At 28.8% G+C, this 25057-nt stretch overlaps 1 protein-coding gene across 1 annotated transcript; it reads right to left on the reverse strand.

The window, feature by feature from the left end:
* Positions 1–1868: 1868 nt before the first annotated feature.
* Positions 1869–20927, reverse strand: LOC129319550 (calcium/calmodulin-regulated receptor-like kinase 2). Its single transcript, XM_054964656.1, has 6 exons — positions 20636–20927; positions 18043–18594; positions 17505–17880; positions 5319–5547; positions 5095–5234; positions 1869–2469 (listed from the first exon to the last, which is right to left on the reverse strand). The coding sequence occupies exons 1-6, from the start codon at positions 20925–20927 to the stop codon at positions 2328–2330; spliced, it is 1731 nt and encodes a 576-aa protein (XP_054820631.1). The 3' UTR covers positions 1869–2327.
* Between the last annotated feature and the right edge of the window lie 4130 nt (positions 20928–25057).

Below are 25057 nucleotides of genomic sequence, written 5' to 3' on the forward strand. Positions count from 1 at the left end.
GTGTTATAGGGTGCCTAATACCTCCCCGGTACATAACCAACTCCTGACCCATATTCTAATTACACAGACCATTCTTATCCCATTTAAATAGTTTTTCAAGATTTTCATAAAATTTTGGTGGCAACCCCTCATTAAATTAGTTTTTCATTCCAAATGCCAAAATCTCTGCTTTCGCATGCCGTCCACATCACATTTTCAAGTGTGACACTATCATTTCCTTATGAAACTTCGTATTCTCTAAAATCTCAATTGCTTGGACACCTAAAGGAAATTTATGGTGAAGGATTTTGGGAACTTACAATTGCTAATTACTAGCTCACTCGAAGACATAGCTCTTCTAGCATGCTTGGCAAACACAAGGGGCACAACGCTTTGAAATCCAAACCAAACATGTACTTATATGTAATTTTATGGGTTTTTTCAATAATTTTTAGGTAGTTTTGGTCAACTAATGATTAAAATTAACATTTTTAATAGTAGAGTGCTAGTGCATCATTTTCAAATGTTAAAGGAGAAAATTACACCACATATAAATTTAGGATACTAAATGCTCTTGAACGAATAGTTGAGGAGAAAAAATACCCTTTCACCCAAATTTATATGTGCTAATTTTACAATTAGGTGATATTTGAAAGATTAAAGTTTTTTTAATGAAAATTTGCAAGTTTTTACATTAGCATATCTGAACCCCTTCACTTTATCCAATAAGTAGTCATATTTTTGCCACTAATAACATATTCTATGACTTTCCTGGAATAACAATTATGCATGACTATGCCAAATAATGAAGAGGGTTACACGCTGTCTCAATTTTTGGTCTGACAAATCTTAAAATCACATCAGGAATATAATTGTCAATGGAAGAGTTTGTTATTTGGTATCGTATTCCTAGCTGTGTTGATGGTTTTTATACTTCATAACTTCATTTCAACAAGGAGTAATTGAAGATAATGTCAAAGGTTTCAATCAAGCATAAGTTAGATGAAGGAGGTTTTGGTTCTCTATACAAGTTGAAAACTAAGGTGTGTGTAGCTAATTTTGCATTCAAAATGTTGGGCAAATCCAATATTAATGGCCAAGAAGCAATTATTGTGAGGATATATACCAATATAATTCAATGTGATCCACACCTTAATGGATTTTGTGTTGAAGAGATAAAGCCTGCTCTTGCATGTCTATAAATTCGTCCAAGGGGATCTTTGGATATATATATATATATATATATATATATTTATTTATTTATTATTTATATTTTTTCAAAGATTATATCACCACCTTAAGTTATTTCAAAATATGAGATATTTTTATGAGTGGTTCATGGGATTGCTTAACTTTATTATGGGTGTGGTGTGAAAATATTGCATTTTAATATCAAGTTTTATGATAATTGATGACACCTTTAAAGATTTTGGATTTCAAACTGGCAAGATAATATCACTACTAAAAAATACATGTTCTAGAGTGGGTCTTTCGGAACGTTTTTAACTTTGACTACTGTGAGAGGAACAACAAAATACATGGCATCATTTTTTAAGACTTATTTATAATTAATGTTTTTCTATCAAGGACCTATTGTGACTTTCTCAAAAATTATTGAAGAAGCAATCAAGAGATGCTGCCAAGGATTGGATGGTTTGGATAAACTTGACATAAATATAAATGTAATAACCCAGGATGTTTAAGTAAAATTAAAATATATAATAGTGTGTTTTAATTGTATTTGGATTAGTTTTGGAAGTATTTTAACAAGAATGATTGTTGGTCTAGTGGGAGTTGCATTGGTAATTTACATGTATTAAGTCATGAGTTCGATTCGATTCTTGCTAATGCAAAAAGAAGGCTTTTCAGTTAGGTTTCAGTTTTGCAAAATTACCATAATACCCCTCTTTTTAAAATAGAACACACCAGATTTTTAGATTTTTTTTTTTCCATTCCTCTTCTTTTCCGTCGGCTACAATGAGAGAGAGAGAGATTGAGAATGCTTTGAGAAATTTCCTCCTCCTCTTCTATGATCGTTCATTGCCAGTGAATATGGGTGCATTGTCCACTACCGTTGTGGGTGTTAGGGAGCTTGCAAATCCTCTGTTCTTCCCCCTCTGTTTGTGTTGCAGCTGTGAGTGTTGTTGGCCATTCTTCTTCTATCTCTTCTCTGCCATCAGCTCATTATCACCATGGTTAAGCACCGAAGCTTCATCTATCATTTGAGCATGAGTTTCTGTTTCCCTTCATGCCGTCGACATTCCTCTTCTTCTTCTCTTTCCCTCTTCCATGCTCAATGTCCAGCCTGCCCTTGTTCAGTGTTGTAGAGTCTTCTTTCCTCCTCCCTATTAATATGCCCAGAACCTTCTCCTTCCTGCTTCTATCATAGTTGAGGTAAGGATCTTGGAGTCTCTTCTCCTTTGCTGGTCCTCTATGTGTGTTTTACTGTTGCTATGTGTGCTTGATGGCTGGAGAATGTGATTTTCTTTCCTGCTCTATCGTTTGTGATTTTGGTTAGAGGGGGATTTGAGTAAAATGAAATTTAAAGTTTAAGACAACTTGAATTTGGTTAAAAAATAAATTTGTCACACCCCAGTATTAAGAGTATGACTGGCATGGAATATGAGATAAACTCATATTCCATAAGCCTTGATTAATTAGAGATTAAGCTAAAATATCGATAGTTAGTTTATATATATAATCATGAAGTTCGTAAAATCTTAATATTTTGTAGAAATTTTGACAGAGTCTTCCCTGTAATTTGGACCTCCTGAAATTTCTATAATAGAAAAACCTGTCAGCCAATCCAACAAAGGAGACTAGCTCCACACTAACAGATTATATATCAGCACAATAAAACTAAGACCTAACTATGGTATATGTGAAGCTCAAAATTACAATTACATAAAACAATACATTTACATCAAAATAACTAGAACGTGCTTCCACTGTCCAAAAAGCGATACTGCCCCTCAATGATCAGTAGATAGGGTCATTTACAATATCTGAAACTAAAGAATTTTTTAATGACCAGCGTTCCAATCGAGATTATAAATTATAAATAATTAAAAATAAAACATGATAGGTAGTAACTAATAAATTTGGTTTAAATAAAACAAGAGAATAATGAGACTTACTTTAATTAACAACAAATGATGAGTTTACTCAATAGTATAACCATGAAACCAATAACAGCATTAAAACTAGATAAGTTTATCAAAAAATTTCTATTAAATATATATATATATATATATATATATATAAAGATTTCAAATAATGATGCAATTAAAAAAATTCCTTTAAAGAAGCAAAAATAAAATGATAAACTTTAAATCTCATATAGGAGGGCTTTATCAAAATAAATAACAAGCATGAATACATAATCCACAAGGGCACATAACTAATCAAGCACAGCTAAAAGCTATGAAACAAGTGCGACAAGAGCTACGAATCAAGTGCAGGCACGAGGCCTACAAAAACAAGCGTGAGTACAATATTCACGAATTACCATCCCTTCGATCCACATGCGTTAGCCTTCGTACAGGGCTAATACCTCCAACAAGTACCCTACTAGCTAGGCATACCATAGCACGCCAAGGGCTAATAGAACTACTATTAGCATCTAGCGTTTTGAATTCAATCCCCCTTATTAAAATTGAGCGTGCATGGAACAAGAATAAAATTTCAAAAAAATTTCCCTTTCAATTATATTGTTCAATTATCCATTTCTTATATTCATGTTCCTATCCTCCATGCACGAATCATTATTTTAAAAACTTCCATATCAAACATAGATTTTAGTAAATAAATTCCTTTTTAAAAAATAATATTGTTTGTCATATATCAACTTCAATCATTGTTTAGCAATAATATAAATCATAGGGGAAACCAAGAAATCGTCATTTATAAAACAATTATCATAAAGTAGAATCTGTAAAACATAGAATTTAGTAAATAAATTCCTTTTTTTAAAAAATATTGTTTGTCATATATCAACTTCAATCATTGTTTAGCAATAATATAAATCATAGGGGAAACCAAGAAATCATCATTTATAAAACAATTATCATAAAGTAGAATCTGCAAGAATGTTTATAAGAGAATAATATTAAACTTAAATAAAGGAATTGCTTAAACATTTTTCTAAAGCTTATTCGGAATGCTACCCACTCACCTAAGAGTTTTTCAAAAATTCTAAAGCTTGCTTCTCTTAACTTTTGACTTTTATTCTTATGATGCCCTTGATGTCCTGACAAATGAGTAAAATTCTAAATCAAATAATCTTCCAAGCATTTAATGGGTATTAATATTTAATACAATCGATACTAATAGTAATACTATAACTAATTATATTTTGAGTATACTTGAGTTAGTCAAATCATTTGAATACTCTAAATTTATTCTCGTACTAGCTTCCTTATGAATCATACTCATTAATAAATCATAATAAATCATATTGATTATTCTTAAGCTTTCTCTAGACAAAAAAGAGTAAAACAAGCATCCTACATAATTCTTTCTTCTTCTCCAATAACTTGAACCAAAACTTACATATACTTCTTTAAACTATAACATGAAAGTTTAATAACATTTAATCCACCAAATTCTCCTTTTACATATTTTTACAAATATCTTGGGGGCATGCATTTATTCTTGACCAATTTATGAGGGAGGCAACATGCAATTCTTCAACTTTCAAATTGTTAATTCTATACCCAAATTCAATTCAGCATCACAGTGTAACAATATCCAGCATTAAGCGACACATAAACCTCAACTCTTGCCCAAACGAAACTTAGTGGCAACAAGAAGGAATCAGCACGTTCTATATCGAAGAAAGAAAGCAGAATGTCTTCGGCGTTCTACAAAAAGAGAAGGAAGAAAACCAGAATTTTTTTTTTGGCCAGCAATGACAATCAAGCTGCCACACACACACACACACACACACACACAGAGAGAGAGAACTTCGACAATCAAGGAGGATGAAAAGAGACAGACTGAACATGCGTACACACACCTCTAACAGCCACAAAACGAAGCAGAAACGGGAAAGAAGATTCAACCTTTCAGCTGTTGTTGCACTCGAAGGCGGAGAAGAGAGGATAAATGATTTACCTCAATCTTAAGTGCAGTAGTGACAGCTTAGAGCCATCATGTAGTCGACGCTGATGAAGGAAAGAAAAATGCTCTGTTTTGCAGCTCGGACGATAAGGAAGAAGACCAGCAATCTTGACCCAGAAAGGACAGGATTTAAGCTTAACATTCACATATGCAAGACGCTCAGCAATTGAGAAACGAAAATAAGTGAAGCTAAACACACGCACGCACGGAAGCCAAACCTGAACAAACAAGCGAGAAGTGACAGCAAAGGAGAAAAATTTCGGGTAACTCCACTCTTCCAACTTCAAAGACGCACCTGTGAGACTAAGTGAAGGCCAGCAATGAGAAGGAGAGCAAGTCGAAGGTGCAAAGAAGAAACGACAGTGACGAGAAACGAAGTGCTCAAAGTCGGTGGAGAAAGGAAGTGAGGATGCTCTGCTTTCTTTTCTTTCTCGCAAAGATATAAGTCTGATGAAAGATTTTTGAGAAATTTGCAAGAAAGGGCCAAGGGAAAATTATAAGCAAAGCACAAATTTTTACAAAATTAAAAATAAAACCAAATTTTGTCAGTAAAATTTAAAATTTTTGAATTCTTAAGAAAATTGCAAGCATAATCCCCTGTGAACCACCATCCTTCACTAGCTATAGAACTAATTTAAATAAAACTTTAATTGAAAAAATAATTTAACTTAATTTAAAATTTAGGGTCATTACAAAATTGATTTGGGTTGCTATAATTGGAGATAAATATGAATTTTTTTTCCTTTAAAGTTAAAACTAAATTTTTATGTGCTGAAGGATGAGATTTGAGAATCTTGATTAATATAAATATTGATTCTTGGAAAAATTTAGAAAGGATATTGAGGAGGAAGAAGCTTAGTATTGGTTTGAATTTTAATGCATATGAGATGTTCAATAAAATGCTTGAAAGGAAGTTAGAATTAGAAATAGAGATGTTTGAGAAAAGTGGAAGATAAGGATTGTTTATGCTATTTCTTTGAAATTTTGGATTGAAGTTGTAGGAAGTCCAATAAAACCCTATTATATATTATAAGGAAATTGGAAGAGAAGAGAACTTGATATCATGGTTTTAAACAATAGTGCTTGCAAGGCATTTGGAATAATACTTGTTAGAAGAATCTGATATATTATGACGGGATTCTTGTGATGGTTGTATTGTTGTTAGTCAAAATATTATAGAAGACACTTTATAATAAAAATTGAGACAGAAATTAGAAATTTGTGGAATAGGTAATTTGATTGGTAATTCAAGAACTAGATGGCTATTGATATGTTAGTTTTTGGAATTTCTAAGGAATAATTGATGCAATGTTTGGGGGAAAAATATATCTATTCTTATCCTTGAATAAATTTAGGTTGTAAATTTTAGATTTGCAGAGTATATATAGGAAAATAACAATAGTATTATTTGGACAATAGGAATTTAAAGATCTCGAGTTGTTGCAAAAAGGGCTAATTTTGAAATAAGCTATATGCTTGGGAATTTATTAAGCAAGTAAATAGTGTTCCAACTGATTATCACTAAAATTCTCTTTCCAAAATATATAGATACACTTTTTTTACATAGATAATTTAATAACAATTATATTACATATTTAATATTTTATTAATTAAATTATTTTTATTTGAAAAATTGTAAAGAGATGTCAAATGATATTTGAATTATGGCATGTGTATGTGTTTTTTCTTATGAAAGATAATTTCAAAATTGATAAGATTATTTTTATCAACTATGAATATTTTTTTTGTTACTCAATAAATGCCAAACATGGATATTAGTTATGAAATTTAATTTTTGCAAGTTGTTAATGCTCAAAGCTATTCATGAGAGTTTGAATTGAGAATAGGAATTATATTTTTATAGTGATGATTTTCTCCCATGTTTGAAAATAAATTTGAAAGGAATTTATACATGACACTTGTTGCTAACAATAGTTCTGTTAGCCCTTGGTGGTGTTATGGTCAATGACTCGTTAGCTTAATTTTCATGAGCTCTGTTCTCACATTTATTATTTGTGAGTCTCATACTTACATTTGTTTTCGTGGCTTTGAGTCGTATTTAGTTAGTATATTACCCTCGTGGACTATGTGTTCACATTTGTTTTATGGCTCAGGCTGCATTTGGTTATTTAACATTATGAACTATGTGTCCACTTTGGTCTTCATGACATAAGCCACATTTGCTTATTTACTTTCATGGACTATGTGTCCACGTTTGTAAATTGTTCTGATAAATTCTCAGAGATATGAATTTTTAATTAATTGATGATTTCATACTTTAATGGTTTTTAATTAGCAAATGTTATTATTTTTATTTATGTATTTATTTAATCATTTTGACTTGTTAAGATCAAACGTTAAAGTTGTTTTGTCATTATAAATTTAAACATTCTTGATATTGAAGTGATATAGAACTTTTATTTTAAGTTTACAAATTTGTTTACATTGAATTGCTTTCTCTTTAATTTATGTATATGTTGTAGCTTATTCATTTTGAATTTGCAAAATGTTATGGTTGGAACGTTATTCACTAAAAATATTTTTGGTATCAAATAACTTGTACCTCCAACAAATCATTCAAGGAATTTTGCTACTGGATTGAAGGCTAGATGCCTTTTCAGTTAATCTCTATTTTGATATAAAATTCTAATCTATGTAGTATACTTTTATAAATAATGTTATAGGTGCTCCACATAGGCTATGGTTAGGGTCTTTATTTTGTTAAATACCTTGTCTACTGGCTAGAAGGAGCTGAGCTCGTAATTGTTATAATTTTGTTTGAAAATTTGTATTGTAGAATTTCAAGAGATTCCATTTACAGGGAAAATTCCGCCGGAATCTCCACAAAATATTAACGACTTCATTTAAATAAAAAGTATTTTTAAAAATAAAAAATTCTTAAATTAGGCTTAAGAGATATGCGTTTAGGTACATATCCTATGTTGGTCACTCCCATATTTTGGGGTGTGACAATAAAAGCTCTGATGTCCTGCACAGGAAATTATTGCACTTGTTTTTTCTTTGATAAAAAGTCCTTTATGCAAAGTCATTGCATTATCATGTCTAGTCATGCTGTTCGCTTTAAAAAATTTTTAAATAAATTTTAATATTATTGAACACGTGGTTCCACCAGAGATTGTGTCGTTCATTTTTTTCCCCTTTTGATAAAAAGCCTAATTTCACAAATGTAGATTAAGTTAAGACCTTTGTGCAAAATTATTGCATTATCATGTATAGTGATATCGTTTCCTTTAAAACTTTCTTTCAATTACAAAAAAAAGTTTAATTATTAGAGTACGTGATTCAACTATAGCAAGAAAATATACCATTTGAACCAAAGATTTCAAATTTGAGCATAAAAATGCATGCACCTTAAAAATTTAGGTCCCATTTAGTTGCTAGAAATTAAAGGAATAAAATAGATAGATTGAAAAAATAAAAATAAAGAAATATGATCAAAATGTGGAAGGGGTATAGATAAACTATATGTGTAAAGAAGGTAATTTAGTTTATATAGTTGAGAGTCAAAATTTATAAAATTTTTGAAGGGTATAATGATTCCTATATTCATGATGTATAATATTAAATTTTATTATACTTATTACTTATTAAGAGGAGGGAAAAAATTTAATTTATTTTTGTATTGATTTTTCAATCCATCCTATTTTTACAGATTCTTTCTAACAACAAAACGGGTCCTTGATGTTAGAACTTTTGACTTACGTGTATACGTTGCATCCTATCATTCCTATGCCTCTTATCTTTACTTGTTTTAAAAAATAAAAAATAAAAGGCCCAATGTTCACCAAAGTAGATAAAACTTTAATGTCCTACGCGAAAAAATTATTGCATCCACATGCAGAGTGTCATGTCATTTATTTTTTTATTAAAAAATGTATAATTTTATTTAAAAAATGGAAAAAATATAACTCTGAATTCTTACACTTTGTTCGAATTTTATTATTAATCCCTATACTTTTTTTCGACATTTTAGGTCCCTATACTTTTATCTGTTACTATTTTAGGTCCCTTCAATATCCCTAAAACTTTGTTCATGGAGGGACATAAAACAATGAAAAATAAATGTGTAAAAATTTAAAATACTAAAAAAAAATTCAGGGATTAATAGTAAAACTTGAGTGAAACATAAAGACCCAAAGTTATGTTTTTTTTAAAAAAAATGATATCTATATATGAAGTGTAAACATTAAAAAAATATTTCAAAAAATAAAGATATATATTTTGAATTTAAAAAGTCATCAACTGTTTTTCATAGACGTGATGCAACAAGGTCAAATTCAAAATTATTGGCCACTACTGCTTCCTTGTTTTGAATTAACTAAATATCATTTTCATAATGCTAGTAAAAAATAATACTCCCTTCATCTCAAATTATAAGATAATATTGAAGGTATTTTGTTATTCAAAATATAAGATAACTTGACAAAAATAAGTTTTTATTAATGACACTTTTCTAATATTATCGTTCAAGTGAAGAGAAAATTGAAATGATTATAAATTTAAAATTATATTAAAGGGTTTAAAGGATATTTTTCCCCTCAACTATTTACTTAGGAATGTTTGGCATCCTAAACTTATATTTGGCACAACTTTGCCTTTCAATATTTGAAAATAGTACACTAGGCACCCTACTATTAAAAAAGTTAACTTTGACATCTTGACTGAAAAATTACAAAAAAATTATATAGACCTAAAAATTGTAGAAAATGACCCATCATCACTAAAAAATGACATTTAGTAACATGTATTTTATAGCAATAAAAAAAATAAAATGTCACTGATGTTAAAGGTAAAGTAAAGAGGTGACATTTTTTATATCAAATGCCACTGCTCATAAATTACTTTTTTATTTATAATTTTAATAAATAACAAGAGGTGGCGTTTCAAACATGGCAAAACGCCACCTCTTTACTTTGTACTAAATTGATATTTTTTTAATAACTGAAAGCAAATTGAAAATGTCACCTCTCTGCTCCATTAAATAATTATTTAATTATAGATTATTTAATTAGTATACATTATTTATATATAATATATATATTATTTAATAATTAAAAGGCAAAGAAGGGACTTTTTTGAACTTAAAAATGCCAACTCTCTATTCTATATTAATTATTATTTTATTTATTAATTAAAAATTATTTTATTATAATTTATTTAATAATAATTTTAATAAGTACATCATATTATTTAACAAATAAGGCTATGGAATTGTGGCATTTGCTGAGTTTAAAAACATCACCTTTAAACTTTTTTATTAATTTTAGTATTTTATTTTATAGATTAAATAATATTTTATTATTATGTATTTAAGTAAAATTCATAATTATTATATATTAATATTTAATAAATTAATAAATTGAGAGAGGTGGCGTTTCCAAAGCTTAGAAAACGCTACCTCTCTTATTTTGTATTATTTAATTTTTTAAAATTAAAATAATTTATTTATTTATTTAGTACTTATTAACAACATATATTATTATTTAATAATTAAAAAGTAGAGAGATGGCATTTCTTGAGCTTGAAAACGTCACCTCTCTACTTTGTTATTAATTTATTATTTTATTTTATCAAATTAAAAAATTATTTTACTATAATTATTTCATTAATTAATTTTAATTAATATATCATATTATTTAACAAATAAGGTTAGAGAAGTAGCATTTGATTAAATAATAATAATATAGTTTTTAATAAGTACTAATTAAATAAAATAATTATTTTAACTTAAACAAATTAAATAACATAAAACAAGAGAGGTGGCGTTTCCTGAGCTTGAAAATGTCACCTCTCTACTCTGTTATTGATTTATTATTTTATTTTATAAAATCAAATAATTATTTTACTATAATTTATTTAATTAATAATTTTAATTAGTATATCATATTATTTAACAAATAATGTCAAAAAAGTGTCGTTTGCTGAGTTTTAATATGTCACCTTGATAATTTGTTATTAATTTAACATTTTATTTTATCAAATTCAATAAAGTTTTATTATTATATATTTAATTAGACTTTATAATAATTATATATTAATATTTAATAAATTAATAAATTGAGAGAGGTGGTATTTCCAAAGCTGGAAACACCACCTCTCTTGTTTTATGTTATTTAATTTGTTTAAGTTAAAATAATTATTTTATTTAATTAGAACTTATTAAAAACATATAGTATTATTATTTAATCATTAAAAAGCAAAAAGGTGGCGTTTCTTGAGCTTAAAAACACCACCTTTCTACTCTGTTATTGATTTATTATTTTATTTTATTAGATCAAATAATTATTTTACTATAATTTATTTAGTTAATAATTTTAATTAGTATATCATAATATTTAACAAATAAAGTCAGGAAAGTGACGTTTGTTGAGCTTAAAAACGTCACCTTAATACTCTATTATTAATTTAGTATTTTATTTTATCAGATTCATAATTATTTTATTAATTATTTAATTAAAACTTATAATTAATACTTAATAATATTTAATAATCAATAAATAAAGAAAGGTGGCGTTTTCAAAGATTGAAAACACCACCTCTATGTTGTATTATTTAATTTTTTAAAAAATTAAATAAAAAGCAGAGAGGTGTCGTTTTATGAGCTTGGAAATGCTACTTCTCTACTCTATTATTAATTTATTTTTTATTAAATCAAATAATTATTTTATTAATAATTTTAATTAGTTATTATATTATTTAACAAACAAAGTCAGGGAAGTGTCGTTTACTGAGCTTTAAAACATTACCTTGAGACTCTATTATTAATTTAGTATTTTATTTTATTAGATTCAATAAAGTTTTATTATTATGTATTTAATTAGAATTTATAATAATTATATATTAATATTTAATAAATTAATAAATTGAGAGAGGTGGCATTTTCAAAGCTGGAAACGCCACCTCTCTTGTTTTATGTTATTTAATTTTTTTAAGTTAAAATAATTATTTTATTTAATTAGTACTTATTAAAAATATGTATTATTATTTAATCATTAAAAAGTAGAGAAGTGGTATTTCCTGAGCTTGAAAACGCCACCTCTCTACTCTGTTATTATTTTTTATTTTATTTTATCAGATTAAATAATTATTTTACTATAATTTATTTAGTTAATAATTTTGATTAGTATATCATATTATTTAATAAATAAGGCTAAGGAAGTGGCGTTTGCTGAGCTTAAAAACATCATCTTTATATTATGTTATTAATTTAATATTTTATTTTATATATTAAATAATTATTTTATTAATTATTTAATTAAAATTTATAATTAATTCTTAATAATATTTAATGATAAATAAATGGAGAGAGGTGGCATTTCCAAAGATTGGAAATGCCACCTCTCTTGTGTTGTATTATTTAACTTCTTTAAAAATTTAAATGATTATATTATTCTAAGTTATTTAATTAGTATAAATTGTTAATATATATATTGTTATTTAATAATTAAAAAGCAGAGAGGTGGCGTTTCTTGAGCTTGAAAATGCCACCTCTCTTCTCTATTATTGATTTATTTTTATTAGATTAAATAATTATTTTACTATAATTTATTAAATTAATAATTTTAATTAGTATACCATGTTATTTAACAAATAAGGCTAGGGAAGTGGCATTTATTGAGCTCAAAAATATTTCTTATCCTAGCCGTGCTACTATTTGCTAAAAGTTTAATCTAGAGGCAAGTTAATTTTATATTTTTACCTCTGCAAAATATATATATATATATATATAATCTTAAATATGTTGTCACTCTGACTTTGATTCAAATTTTTGACAGATTCAATAAATATGCAAGAGAAGTATTTGAGATACTCTCATGATTTTTTTTTTATGATCTCGCTAAATTTATTGAAGTTTTGTATAATGCAAAATTAATTATTTAGTTATGATAATTATATAGATCAAAATTATTGTATAACTTAGTTATATATTTATTAAAAAATTTGTGTATATAAATTGATGAATATATGAAATATTATATATATAATATATAAATTTATGCTTGCAATTTTTTTTAAAAAAAAAGCAAAGGAAGAGAGGTGGCGTTTATTAGAATAAACGCCACCTCTTTCCTTTTATTTTTTTAAAAAAATAATTTTGAGAAGTAGTGTTTTTTATTTGAAGAAATGCCACCGTTGTGTCAGCTTTTTGTGGCGTTCATTAATTAATGAAACGCCACCTAAGGCTTTTAATAGCATTGAGATTTATAGCATTTTACAAACATCACAAAATTAAAATTTAAAATGCCACCAAAGCCTTTTTATGTAGTAGTGCATAAAATTGTAAATAAGTATTATATAAGAAAATTAATATCTATTAAGTCTCTAAAATAATGGTTAGTCAAAATCATTTTAGCTTTTTGTGTGGATAAGAAATAACACTTATATCTTTTTATTTACATGTAACTTAGAGGACTTACTTTATGTTAATGTTCTTATAGGGTATTTATGTGTAATTTTAATGGTCATTTTCTATAATTTTTAAGGCCTTTCTTGTAATTATTTTTTATTAACTAACAGTTAAAGTTAAATTTTTTAACAACATGGTGTCCAATATACCATTTTCAAATGTTGAAGGGCAAAATTGTGATACATATAACTTTAGGATGCTAGATGCTACTAAGCTAATAGTTAAGAGGTGAAATTTTCCTTTAACCTTATATTAAATGAATGGTACTTTTAAAAATTTATATTTTTATTTTGAAAAAATAAGTTTATATAGTGTCATCATTGAGCTTTATTGGTATATTAGTATTGTCTAAAAATATCTTATAATTTAGAATGGTGATAGTATTTCTCAAGATTTCAAAGTTGAATCTATACATATGCAATCACATTAAATATCGACCTATTGGCAAAAAAAAAAAAAAAGCTTCTAACCTGACTTTGGTTCTTGTGAGCTCTCAAGATTCAACTCACCTAAATTTTTATTCCTGTAAAAAATTATAGAATTATGAAAATATGTTCTCCAATGAAAACGGATAATTAAAAGATGTAAAATAAATTTTTCTAAGTAATTAACAAAAAATAACTATAATAATGAAAGTATATATAAATAACTTTTTTATTCTCCAATGTTTAGAAGACAGAGAAAATTAGTACTTATTTTATTTCAGAATTTCTTATCTCTCTTTGAACAATTTTTTTTTAAGAAATTGTTACTCCTTTTGCTCAAAAATATAAGTTATTTTTTGAGGAGTTATATGTTCAAAAATGTAAGGCATTTTAGTCTTTCGAGGTGTAATCATGCCTTTTTTTCAAAAGTGCCCTTATTAATAATGACTTTATATTTATTATAGTGTGTTTAATAGGGATAAATATGGAAAAATATGGTTAGTTGGAAAGTCGGTAACTACTTTATTTAGGAGTGAGATTTGGTTAAAAATGTCTTTACATTTTTGAACAGAGGGGGTATATCAACACAAATTTAAAACATAAAACACATATTTTGTTTAGAATTGCTTTTTTACACAAATTATTTTACATTAAAATTTATTATTTAGTGTATATTAAGAATTAAGAATATAATTAACACTAACAAGGGTTATGTCTAATAGCAAAAGTTAGTCTCTTACAATATGACGAACTAAGATTCAAATGCTCACTGAGAGAAGTGCCCACATTTAGTATTAAACTATACCTCAAATATGATTATCTATAATAAGAGGATATCTATTATCAATAAAAAAAATAATATAACTAATAAAAATTAAATTAAAAAACTAAATCGATAATTGAGATAAACTTGAAGGACTAAAAGTTATATTATTTTTTTTAACTTTTGTTTAAATATAATAATTATTTATTAAAGCAGGAGACTTTATGATGTGACCTTTCAATTGAATAATTTGGAGATCTTTAAATATACATATACTATATATATATATTCGCTTCCTTTTTTGTGTGTTGCTGAACATTGTATTGATCTCTTTGTTATTGACAAACTTTATTGGTAGACTGATTATCAATAAACGTAGTGACATCTGTGACATTGTGAATTATTTTCCTTTAGCCTGAGTTGTGATCATGATAGTGTTGTTTGTGTTATTGGCACTTCACTCATGTTTGTTAATACTGTCTCTCTGTGCATTTAGTTTATGTATGTTACTATGTCATTGGGCATTTTTCTTTTGAATAGTTTAGTAGTATGCTTTTACTTGTGTTAGCTTAAGTTTTTTAGCCTTGCTTGCAGAGTATATGCCTGTAGGAAGTCTCTATAATTACTTGCACAAAAACCAAATAATATGTTAGAGCTCTCTCAACTACTAAAGTTTTCGGTTGATGTCTGCAAGGGTATGGAGATTATTTGCTAAGAAACAATATAATTCACAAGGATCTGATACTACTACAAAGAAAACTTACGAGGACGCCCTTACTAAAGAGCTTACTTATTAAAAATGCTCCTAGATAATGAGATGGAACAATTTAAAATGCTTTTTGTTAGGAGGCACTCTGGAAAGCCGGACCTATTAGAGTGCTTCTTTACAAAAGCATTCCGATAGGATTATAAAAAAAATTAAGAAATCTTTAACCTATAGAGAGTATTTGCTAAGAAACAATATAATTCACAAGGATCTGATACTATACAAAGAAAACTTACGATAACGCCCTTACCAAAAAGCTTACTTATTAAAAATGCTCCTAGATAATGAGATGGAACAATTTACAATGCTTTTTGTAAGGAGGCACTCTGGAAAGCTGAACCTATTAAAGTGCTTCTTTACAAAATCACTCCGATAGGAGTATAAAAAATATTAAGAAATCTTTAGCCTATAGGAGCACTCCCATTGGGTATAAAAAAAAAATCTTTGACCTATGGGAGTGCTCCCATTGGGTATAATAAAAAAATTTTTAAAAAATCTTTAACCTATGGGAGCACTCCTGTAAGGCTCCCCTTATAAGAGCACTTTTGTCAAAAGCATTACCATAGGCTCACCCTACTGGAAAGCTTTCATGTAGGAGTCTTTTGGATATGGGAGCTCTTCTGAAACATTCCTATAAACCAAAAATAAATGCTCCCAAACTTCTCTGTTTGGTAGTAGTGTGATAGCCAATCTTTTGATTGATACCCACAATATTGTAAGAACTTATGATAAATTTTAATTTTAATACTATAATATGTTACCCTTGTACTAAATTAGGTTTTACTTTCCAAAAGTACGTTGATGAATTATATGTATGTAGTTATGTCCCTGCTTGTGGATTCATTTTTTTTTCTCGACCGCTTGATGATATACTATTCAAACTAAATTTACCACAGAAGTCTAATTATTAATATACTATATATGGAGAATATAGCCATAAGGCTTGATTCTCATTGAATTCATGACTTCATATCCTCATTTAGATGTGATCATCCAACAGTTTCTTTTCGCATTATCCAGTGAAAATTTCCCCTTTCTGGTTCTAATTTCCCTTTGATCTGCTTCACTTTAATTTATTTCTCTTTAATTCACATAAATCATGGGACTTGAGTGCCTGATTTCTACCATGTCTCCCCTATAAAGGTTTGTAGATGTCTTCCTTCTGTTGAAAACTAGTGAATTTAATTTGTCTTGTTGGCCTGACAAAAAGAAAAAATTAAAGTATGTAATTGAAAAGTAGCCCATTGCATTCATTGAATTTATTACACTCAACATGTTATGTTCCTTCTTTTCTTGTGTTTGTGGTTATTAGATTCATTTCTAGTTTGATTAAAGAGCATTGTAATTTTTAGGTGCATTTTTTATCCAGAAAAATAGTGAGCTATTTCATATTTCAACTCATTTATGGACAGTAATTTAATAGTTGCGAAAGAAACTATTGTTAGGTAGCATTTGAATTTGTGGACTTGGATTTAAATTTTAAATTTAAAATCTCACATTCAAATCTCAAATTTAGAATTCATGTATTTAAAATGTTTTGTTTGGATAGTTTAATAAAATTAAAATGAAGAAGAGATATGAATAAAGATTCAAAATGAAAATGAAAAATTAGAAGTGATGATTTTAACTCTATTTTTCAATTGATGAGATATAAGAAAAGATATGAGAGTCATAGAGGTATCAAAAACGCAAAGAGGACAAAAGTTTTGAAGTTTAACCACAATGCAACATAACATTTAAAATAATTAAACCAAATTATAATTGACAGTAAAGCGCATTATGAAAAAATAGTCAAAGCGTAATCGGAAAAATAAATAAAAAAGAAATTGAAAGCATACAGATGCATGTAGAACTGGCTGAAGCAAAACAAAGTGCAGCCTTATTGTCATTAGATCAAAAAGTTAGGAATGAAAAGAAAATTAAGACTAGAAAATAGGGGCTTTTGATCATTATTCAAGACAAGCTAAACTACATGAGTACATCATATGAAGACGATACATCAATACTGATAAAGTTCAAAACTCTTTGCAGTTGAGATCTCCAAATGTGATACTATGGAATGGAACGAAACTAGGCGATGCTGATGTGGCAAGCTCCTTACACACTTGCTCTATGGTTGGGCGAATTTGTGGATTTTCATTCAAGCAAGTGAAAGCTACTCTTGCAATCAGCATCACCATCTCAGCCACTGAACCTTGAGGATAAATTAACCTTTGGTCTAACACTTCCTTCAAAGGAAAATCGTAGGCTTCTATTGTTGCCTCTCTTATAGAAGATGTGGTCGAGAAAAAAGACATCACAATATCTCTTGGATGCTTTCCTATGATTATTTCCAGTGCTAACACTCCAAAGCTATAAACGTCACATTTCTCTGTCACTTCCATTGTGTAAGCAAGCTCTAGAGTGAAATTAAAATGATATCATGCCAAAAAGAAAAGGAAAAAATATTAGTAAGAAAATTTAGCTATAATTTTATTCAACTTGTACCACATGAAATATAGAACAATGAAATTCATAAGTAATGGGAAATCACAAAAAACAAAAAAAAAAAAGTCTTAACCTGGAGCAGCATAACCAAAGGTGCCAGCAAACATGGTCCAATTGCTTGAGTTAGGAGTCAAAAGTTTGGCTGCTCCAAAATCGAATATGTGAGCCTCATAATCTGAGTCTAAAATAACATTTTTGCTTGAGATGTCACGATGAACTATTGGAAGGGAGCATCCATGATGAAGATAGTTTAAAGCATTAGCCACACCTTCAACAACTTTTATTCTTTTATTCCAATCCAATGCAATTGCTTGTGTCTCATTGCTTATTATCTTATCCAAGCTACCCCCTTCAAGGAATTCATAAATCAAAAAGGAGAACTTTGTATGCAAGCAAAAGCCATGCAGTTTGGTTACATTCCGATGTCTAATTTCTGTCAATGCATGAATTTCCCTCATAAAAGCCTTTTGATGAGACAAATCCCTCTCTGGTATTGAATGAAGCTTCTTCACAGCTACAACTTGACCATTGGATAATTCAGCTTTGTAGACACTTCCATGCCCTCCAACTCCGATGAGATATTTTTCATTGAATTCCTCTGTGGCTTCAATAATGTTGTCATACGCTATTTTCCCATCAAAATTCCACAAAGCAAACAAATTTTGAGTTTGCAGTTCCCTTTCTTGACTTTTTAATTTTCTTCCATTGTGATGGAAAATAATATATAAAAATCCCTTGTAAAGTATTACTAGCATCGTCACACATCCCAAAACAAAGGAGACAACAAAAATTACCATTTTCTTACCCTTGTGATGGCTTCAGTTGTTTTTTTTTTGGGCAAATTGGCAAGTCAAATACAATGCCACATAAGCCTTTGTTGCCTCTTAATCTTTCCATTGTAGCCGTACGAAAGGCTGAAATATTTGGAAGTGGACCCTCTAATTGATTTTGTGATATATCAATTGAAATCAAGCTTTTCATGTTATCAAAAGATGAAGGTATGGTACCAGAGAAATTACTATGTGAGAGGTTTAACATTACCAATTGTTGTAGCTCTCCAAGTATGGTCGGGATTTATCCAGTGAAAGAGTTTCCACTAAGATCAAGATATTGAAGATGTTGCAGCTGGCCAAAGCTAGAAGGAAGGCTGTAGAACTTATTTCCACTTAAATTCAATGCCCATAACTTGATCAATTGACCAACTGTTTTTGGAATTGAACCACTTAAGTGATTGTTAGCTAGACTCAACTGTTCAAGGTTCTTCAGTGATCCTAAACTAGGGGGAATGTTTCCTGAAAATTGATTGTTGCTCAACATAAGCTCAGTCAATAATGACAATTGACTCAATTCTTTTGGGATCTTTCCTATCAATTGATTTGAAGACAAATCAAGTCTCTGTAACTTCGTTGCCTCAAATAACTCCAATGGTATGCACCCTGATAAGTAATTATTGGATATCTTGAGGCTTGAAAGATTATGGCACTTACCCCAATTAGGTGACAAGTGGCCATAAAATGCATTGTTACTCAAATCAATGTAGTACAAGTGTGGGTATACACCAAAAGCATCAACTATATTTCCTGTGAATCGGTTATTTTCAAGTCTGGCTCTTCTAAGGCCAGAGCAATTCTTCAAACTTCTAGGAATTGGACCACTGAAATGATTTTGATTGGCACTAATGTAAGCTAGTACCTCACCATGGCAAATGTCTTGGGGCAAATGACCTTTGAAATTATTGTTAGAAATTTGCAAGGATTGCAACTTGGTAAGGTTATTCATTTCTGATGGAAGATTGCCACTAAGTTTGTTTTGAAACAAACTTAGTACGGACAGCTTTGTCATCTTTGCAATACTAGAAGGAATCAGTCCAGAAAGATTGTTTTCATACAAAGCTAGCAAGGTGAGTTTGGTCAAGTTTCCAATACTTGAAGGAACAGATCCAGAAAGATGGTTCTCATGAAGAAGGAGGGTGACCAGATTGGCCATATTCCCTATAGAGTATGGGATTGGTCCCGATATGTCATTGTCTAACAATTGTAATGTTACCATGTGGTAGAGTTTCCCCACTTCCCATGGAATGGACCCTGAGATTTGATTGGAATAAAAATAAAGATCTTGTAAATTAGACATGTTTCCGATAGTACTAGGGATGCTACCAATGAGATTGTTTTTAGACATGTCAAGTTGAAGAAGTTCCTTCAACAATCCAATTTCATGGGGAACATAGCCAACTAACTGATTACCTCCAAGTGTTAAGTACCAGAGGTTTATCATCCTTCCAATTTGGGGGGGAATGTGGCCAAAAAGGAGATTGCTTCCTAGATTTAGGTAAGACAAGTTGGCCAAATTTTCTATACCTTCAGGGATGCAGCCATTGAAATAATTGAAACCCAAGTCTAGAACAACAATATTCCTTGTCAATTGTGTGATCAAAGATGAAAGTGTTCCAGAGAGATTATTGTTATTCAAATGAAGTTTTGATAGTGAGGACAAGTTGCCAATACTTTTTGGAATGCTACCAAAGAACTCATTATCGAAAAAATTTATAATGTTAAGTTTTGACAGCTCACCAATCTGAGAAGGGATAATCCCATAAAATGAGTTTTGATGTATGGCTATGAATCGGAGATTTGGGAAAGATGAGAAATTGAGGTTATAAAGCGTACCTCTTAATCCATGATTTTGAAGAGAAATATTGGAAATGGAGTTGAATTCATCACATGTAATTCCAACCCAATTGCAAGGATGACTAGTATTACCATTCCACGATGATAATAGAGCTTGGCTTTTGTTGTCAAGGCTGGCTTTCCACTTCAGTAAAGCATTTGCTTCACTATTTTGTGAAGTTGTGGAAGAGGAGACATGTGATGAAGAGAAAGTTATGAAGTTGATCATAAAGGCAACCCACCAAAGTGTTAACATTCCAGAAAACTGAGGTTTTCCTAATACGAATTCCATTGTTATGAAGGGAATTTTAAATCAAATGAGGATGGCGTGAACACAAAGGATGCTAGATGTAATACACACACACACACACACAAGTAAATGTGGTAACAATAATTTATTTTCTTACTTTCTATATTCCCAACCTACAAGGTAACTTACTCAACACGTGTAAATTACCACTTGAATTGATGGAGCTAAATGACATTGACTGAAGAGAGCATGAACATTGTAAGTGCAAAGAATCCATGACTCTACATGTGCAATGTAGCTGATTGAGGACTTTTCTTCAAACGCGCAAGTCAGGCTAACTTGAGAAGTAAAGATTAAGAAACAAGCTTATTAGAATAGACTACAAGTGCATTGTTATATATGAATCTCATATTGAGGAGCCTAATGCATGTTTTAAAATAGACTCTCCCTTTATATACTCGTACTCACAGCATTTTTACATTGTTCTTCACAGTAACCCTTTCCAGGTGTATAAGATTATACATTACTTACTAATTAAAAATTGAAAATGCTGTGACTAAATCTGATAAATTACTCCTTAGTTGTTTTATCATTAATATGTATAATAAGGAACCAATTAAGGACATATGAGTAATGACTTTAGAATAAATTCAGTCTGTGATAGATATCTTAACTAACACGTTTGTCACCAAAGACTTTGTTGCGTCAACATTTTCTGAAGATACTTTAAGGGCATGTTTGATCCATTAAGTGGCATTGAATAATGATGGAAAGAGAGTGTGAAGTGAAAATATCAAAATAGAGAGAGAGGGAGAGAGAGAAAAGAAGCAGTGATGATTGTATTGTGTTGCATGTCCTGTAAATTTTTGTGCCATAGTTCCTTTCCCTTTTTGAAAATAAAGGCTACCACTTTTTATTTTGAGGGATAGTTAACCACTGGAAGTTTAATAAGTTCTTATTCATTATAAATTACTTCTACAAATAATGAGAAATTTCGTTTGACACAAAAAGGTTAGATTATATTTTGGGTCATTTATTATATTTGTATCAGAATATCTTCAATATAAGCAGAAATTTAATAAGGTATGAAGAAATTTGCAAAGATATATAAACTAAATAAGGATAAGAAGAAAATTCTACAGCATAGGATTTATCATAGTTCAACTTTCTGTTAGAGCCTACAATCTAGTTTATAAAAGCAAACTATTAGACATTTCTTGCTATGAGTTCATATATTGGCTTGGGAACTCACAAATAAAGTCTTGTAAATCTAAATAATTGTCCTTGCCAGTATGATGCTGATTTTTTTTTTTCATTTGGAATGATTTCGACTTGTATTCATGATATTTGTATTTTTATTAAGAAACTGATGTTACGAAAAGAGCTATCTATGAAAAGTTCTGATGACTAGCAATAAATCAAGTGAAATGCTATGAAGTAGAGATCTCATAGACAATAGCACTCGAACATAAATATATTGTTATAAGTCTCATATTAAAGGTTTTCACAAGTGAATTGTGGTTTGTAAGTGTAAAAAAATATTCTTTTTAATAAGCTATAGTCTTTTAAATTATGTTCTCCCCTCTTCTTCACGCATGAATTTTTTCTAGGTTCACTCTCCTGATCTCTTTTCCAAGATTCGAAAGATAAAGTGATTCATTTGAAAAAAAAAAATTCGATTATGTGAAATTGAGTATTGGAAAAATATATAATTACAAAAACTAAAAATATAAGTATTATAAAAAATTAAAGTTAAACACTTTAAAATTTAAAGTTTTTTCCCAAAAAAGCAAGTCAAATTCACTAATAAGAAAAAAAATTAATTTTTGAAAATTTAAAGTGTTGGAAAATAGAAAATATGTGTATTTAAAAAAATAAAGCAAAAGTGTTGGGGGAAAAATTATATACAAAAAATAGAAAATGAGTAATTATAAAGAGGAACCTTTTGGTCAAAAGAACAAAGTTAATTCCTATCAAGGACCTTAATTAGAAATGAAATTAGATATTGAATTTAGATTCAGTTCTCATATCTACGGTGATTCAATTTTGAATTTTAAATTTTTTAAATTGAAGTGTTAATTAATTAATATAAATATTAAAAATATTATGTATTTCTTTTTATAAAATAGATAATAACCGAATAGATCAACATTAAAGATTATTATCACAATTCCTATCTTTCAGTAAATCGCTAGGCACCTAAACTTTTTTACTTAAAAAAAAAAAACGAAAGAAGATGTGGATTTGAAAGAAATTTGGCCGTCAGACTACGATGCCATCATGTGCTATCTCACGATTCACACGGCAACGTTTTGTCCATTGTCATAGGACTTTAGCACTACAATGATGAAGACCATTAACAATACACTTTCTGAATTGCTTTATGTGACTTTTGATTTTAAGAAAGGTTTGTGTAAAAAAAAAAAAGCTCAATGAAATAGGAAAATAATTCATTAATTTGATCATAATATTTTTAAATTATTTATTTAAATATTGTCGCACTTAATTATTTAAAGTTTCTTAAAATAGGTGGAGTAGACAATTGGCTTATAAGGGCCAATTAATAATTTTAATTTTTTAACATAAAAAAAAAATTAAAGTATTTTTAAAATTTTAACAAAATATTTGAAAGAGTGCTAAAAAATTAAATTAATTCATAAATTTTACAAATGAAAAAATTATATCTTTTGCAAAAAAAAAAAAAAAGCGGTGTCATTACGTACACACGCGATACACACCCACACATGATTCATGAAGATGGCGGTAGTCACTAGTCAATATGTACGTGGGTCCGCCTTCTATCTTATCTTTCAGTAAATCGCTAGGCACCTAAACTTTTTTACTTAACAAACAAAAAAAAAAAAAAAAACGAAAGAAGATGTGGATTTGAAAGAAATTTGGCCGTCAGACTACGATGCCATCGCGTGCTATCTCACTATTCACACGGCAACGTTTTGTCCATTGTCATAGGACTTTAGCACTACAATGACTTTTGATTTGAAGAAAGGTTTGTGTAAAAAAAAAAAAAAGCTCAATGAAATAGGAAAATAATTCATTAATTTGATCATAATATTTTTAAATTATTTATTTAAATATTGTCGCACTTAATTATTTAAAGTTTCTTAAAATAGGTGGAGTAGACAATTGGCTTATAAGGGCCAATTAATAATTTTAATTTTTAACATAAATAAAAAAATTAAAGTATTTTTAAAATTTTTAACAAAATATTTGAAAGAGTGCTAAAAAATTAAATTAATTCATAAATTTTACAAATAAAAAAATTATATCTTTTGCAAAAAAAAAAAAAAAAAAGCGGTGTCATTACGTACACACGCGATACACACACGCATGATTCATGAAGATGGCGGTAGTCACTAGTCAATATGTACGTGGGTCCGCCTGCTATCTTATCTTTCAGTAAATCGCTAAGCACCTAAACTTTTTTACTTAACAAAAAAAAAAAACGAAAGAAGATGTGGATTTGAAAGAAATTTGGCCGTCAGACTACGATGCCATCGCGTGCTATCTCACTGTTCACACGGCAACGTTTTGTCCATTGTCATAGGACTTTAGCACTACAATGATGAAGACCATTAACAATACACTTTCTGAATTGCTTTATGTGACTTTTGATTTTAAGAAAGGTTTGTGTAAAAAAAAAAAAAAAAAGCTCAATGAAATAGGAAAATAATTCATTAATTTGATCATAATATTTTTAAATTATTTATTTAAATATTGTCGCACTTAATTATTTAAAGTTTCTTAAAATAGGTGGAGTAGACAATTGGCTTATAAGGGCCAATTAATAATTTTAATTTTTTAACATAATTAAAAAATTAAAGTATTTTTAACAAAATATTTGTAAGATTGTTAAAAAATTAAATTAATTCATAAATTTTACAAATGAAAAAATTATATCTTTTGCAAAAAAAAAAAAAAAAAGAAAAGCGGTGTTATTACGTACACCCGCGATACACACCCACACATGATTCATGAAGATGGCGGTAGTCACTAGTCAACATGTACGTGGGTCCGCCTGCTATCTTCCAATAATCTCACATGGAGATTTTATGTACGATGGTCAGTTATAAGATTGGGAATAGGTTCGATCAACTTCAAGTTCAGTCTAACTTATTTATTAAATAAATTTAAATTAAATTTATGTTTTTAAT

The sequence above is a fragment of the Prosopis cineraria genome, unplaced genomic scaffold (assembly GCF_029017545.1).
Source record: "Prosopis cineraria cultivar Desert tree isolate PC_DT_omini unplaced genomic scaffold, ASM2901754v1 PC9, whole genome shotgun sequence".
In the NCBI taxonomy this organism is placed as follows: Eukaryota; Viridiplantae; Streptophyta; class Magnoliopsida; order Fabales; family Fabaceae; genus Prosopis; species Prosopis cineraria.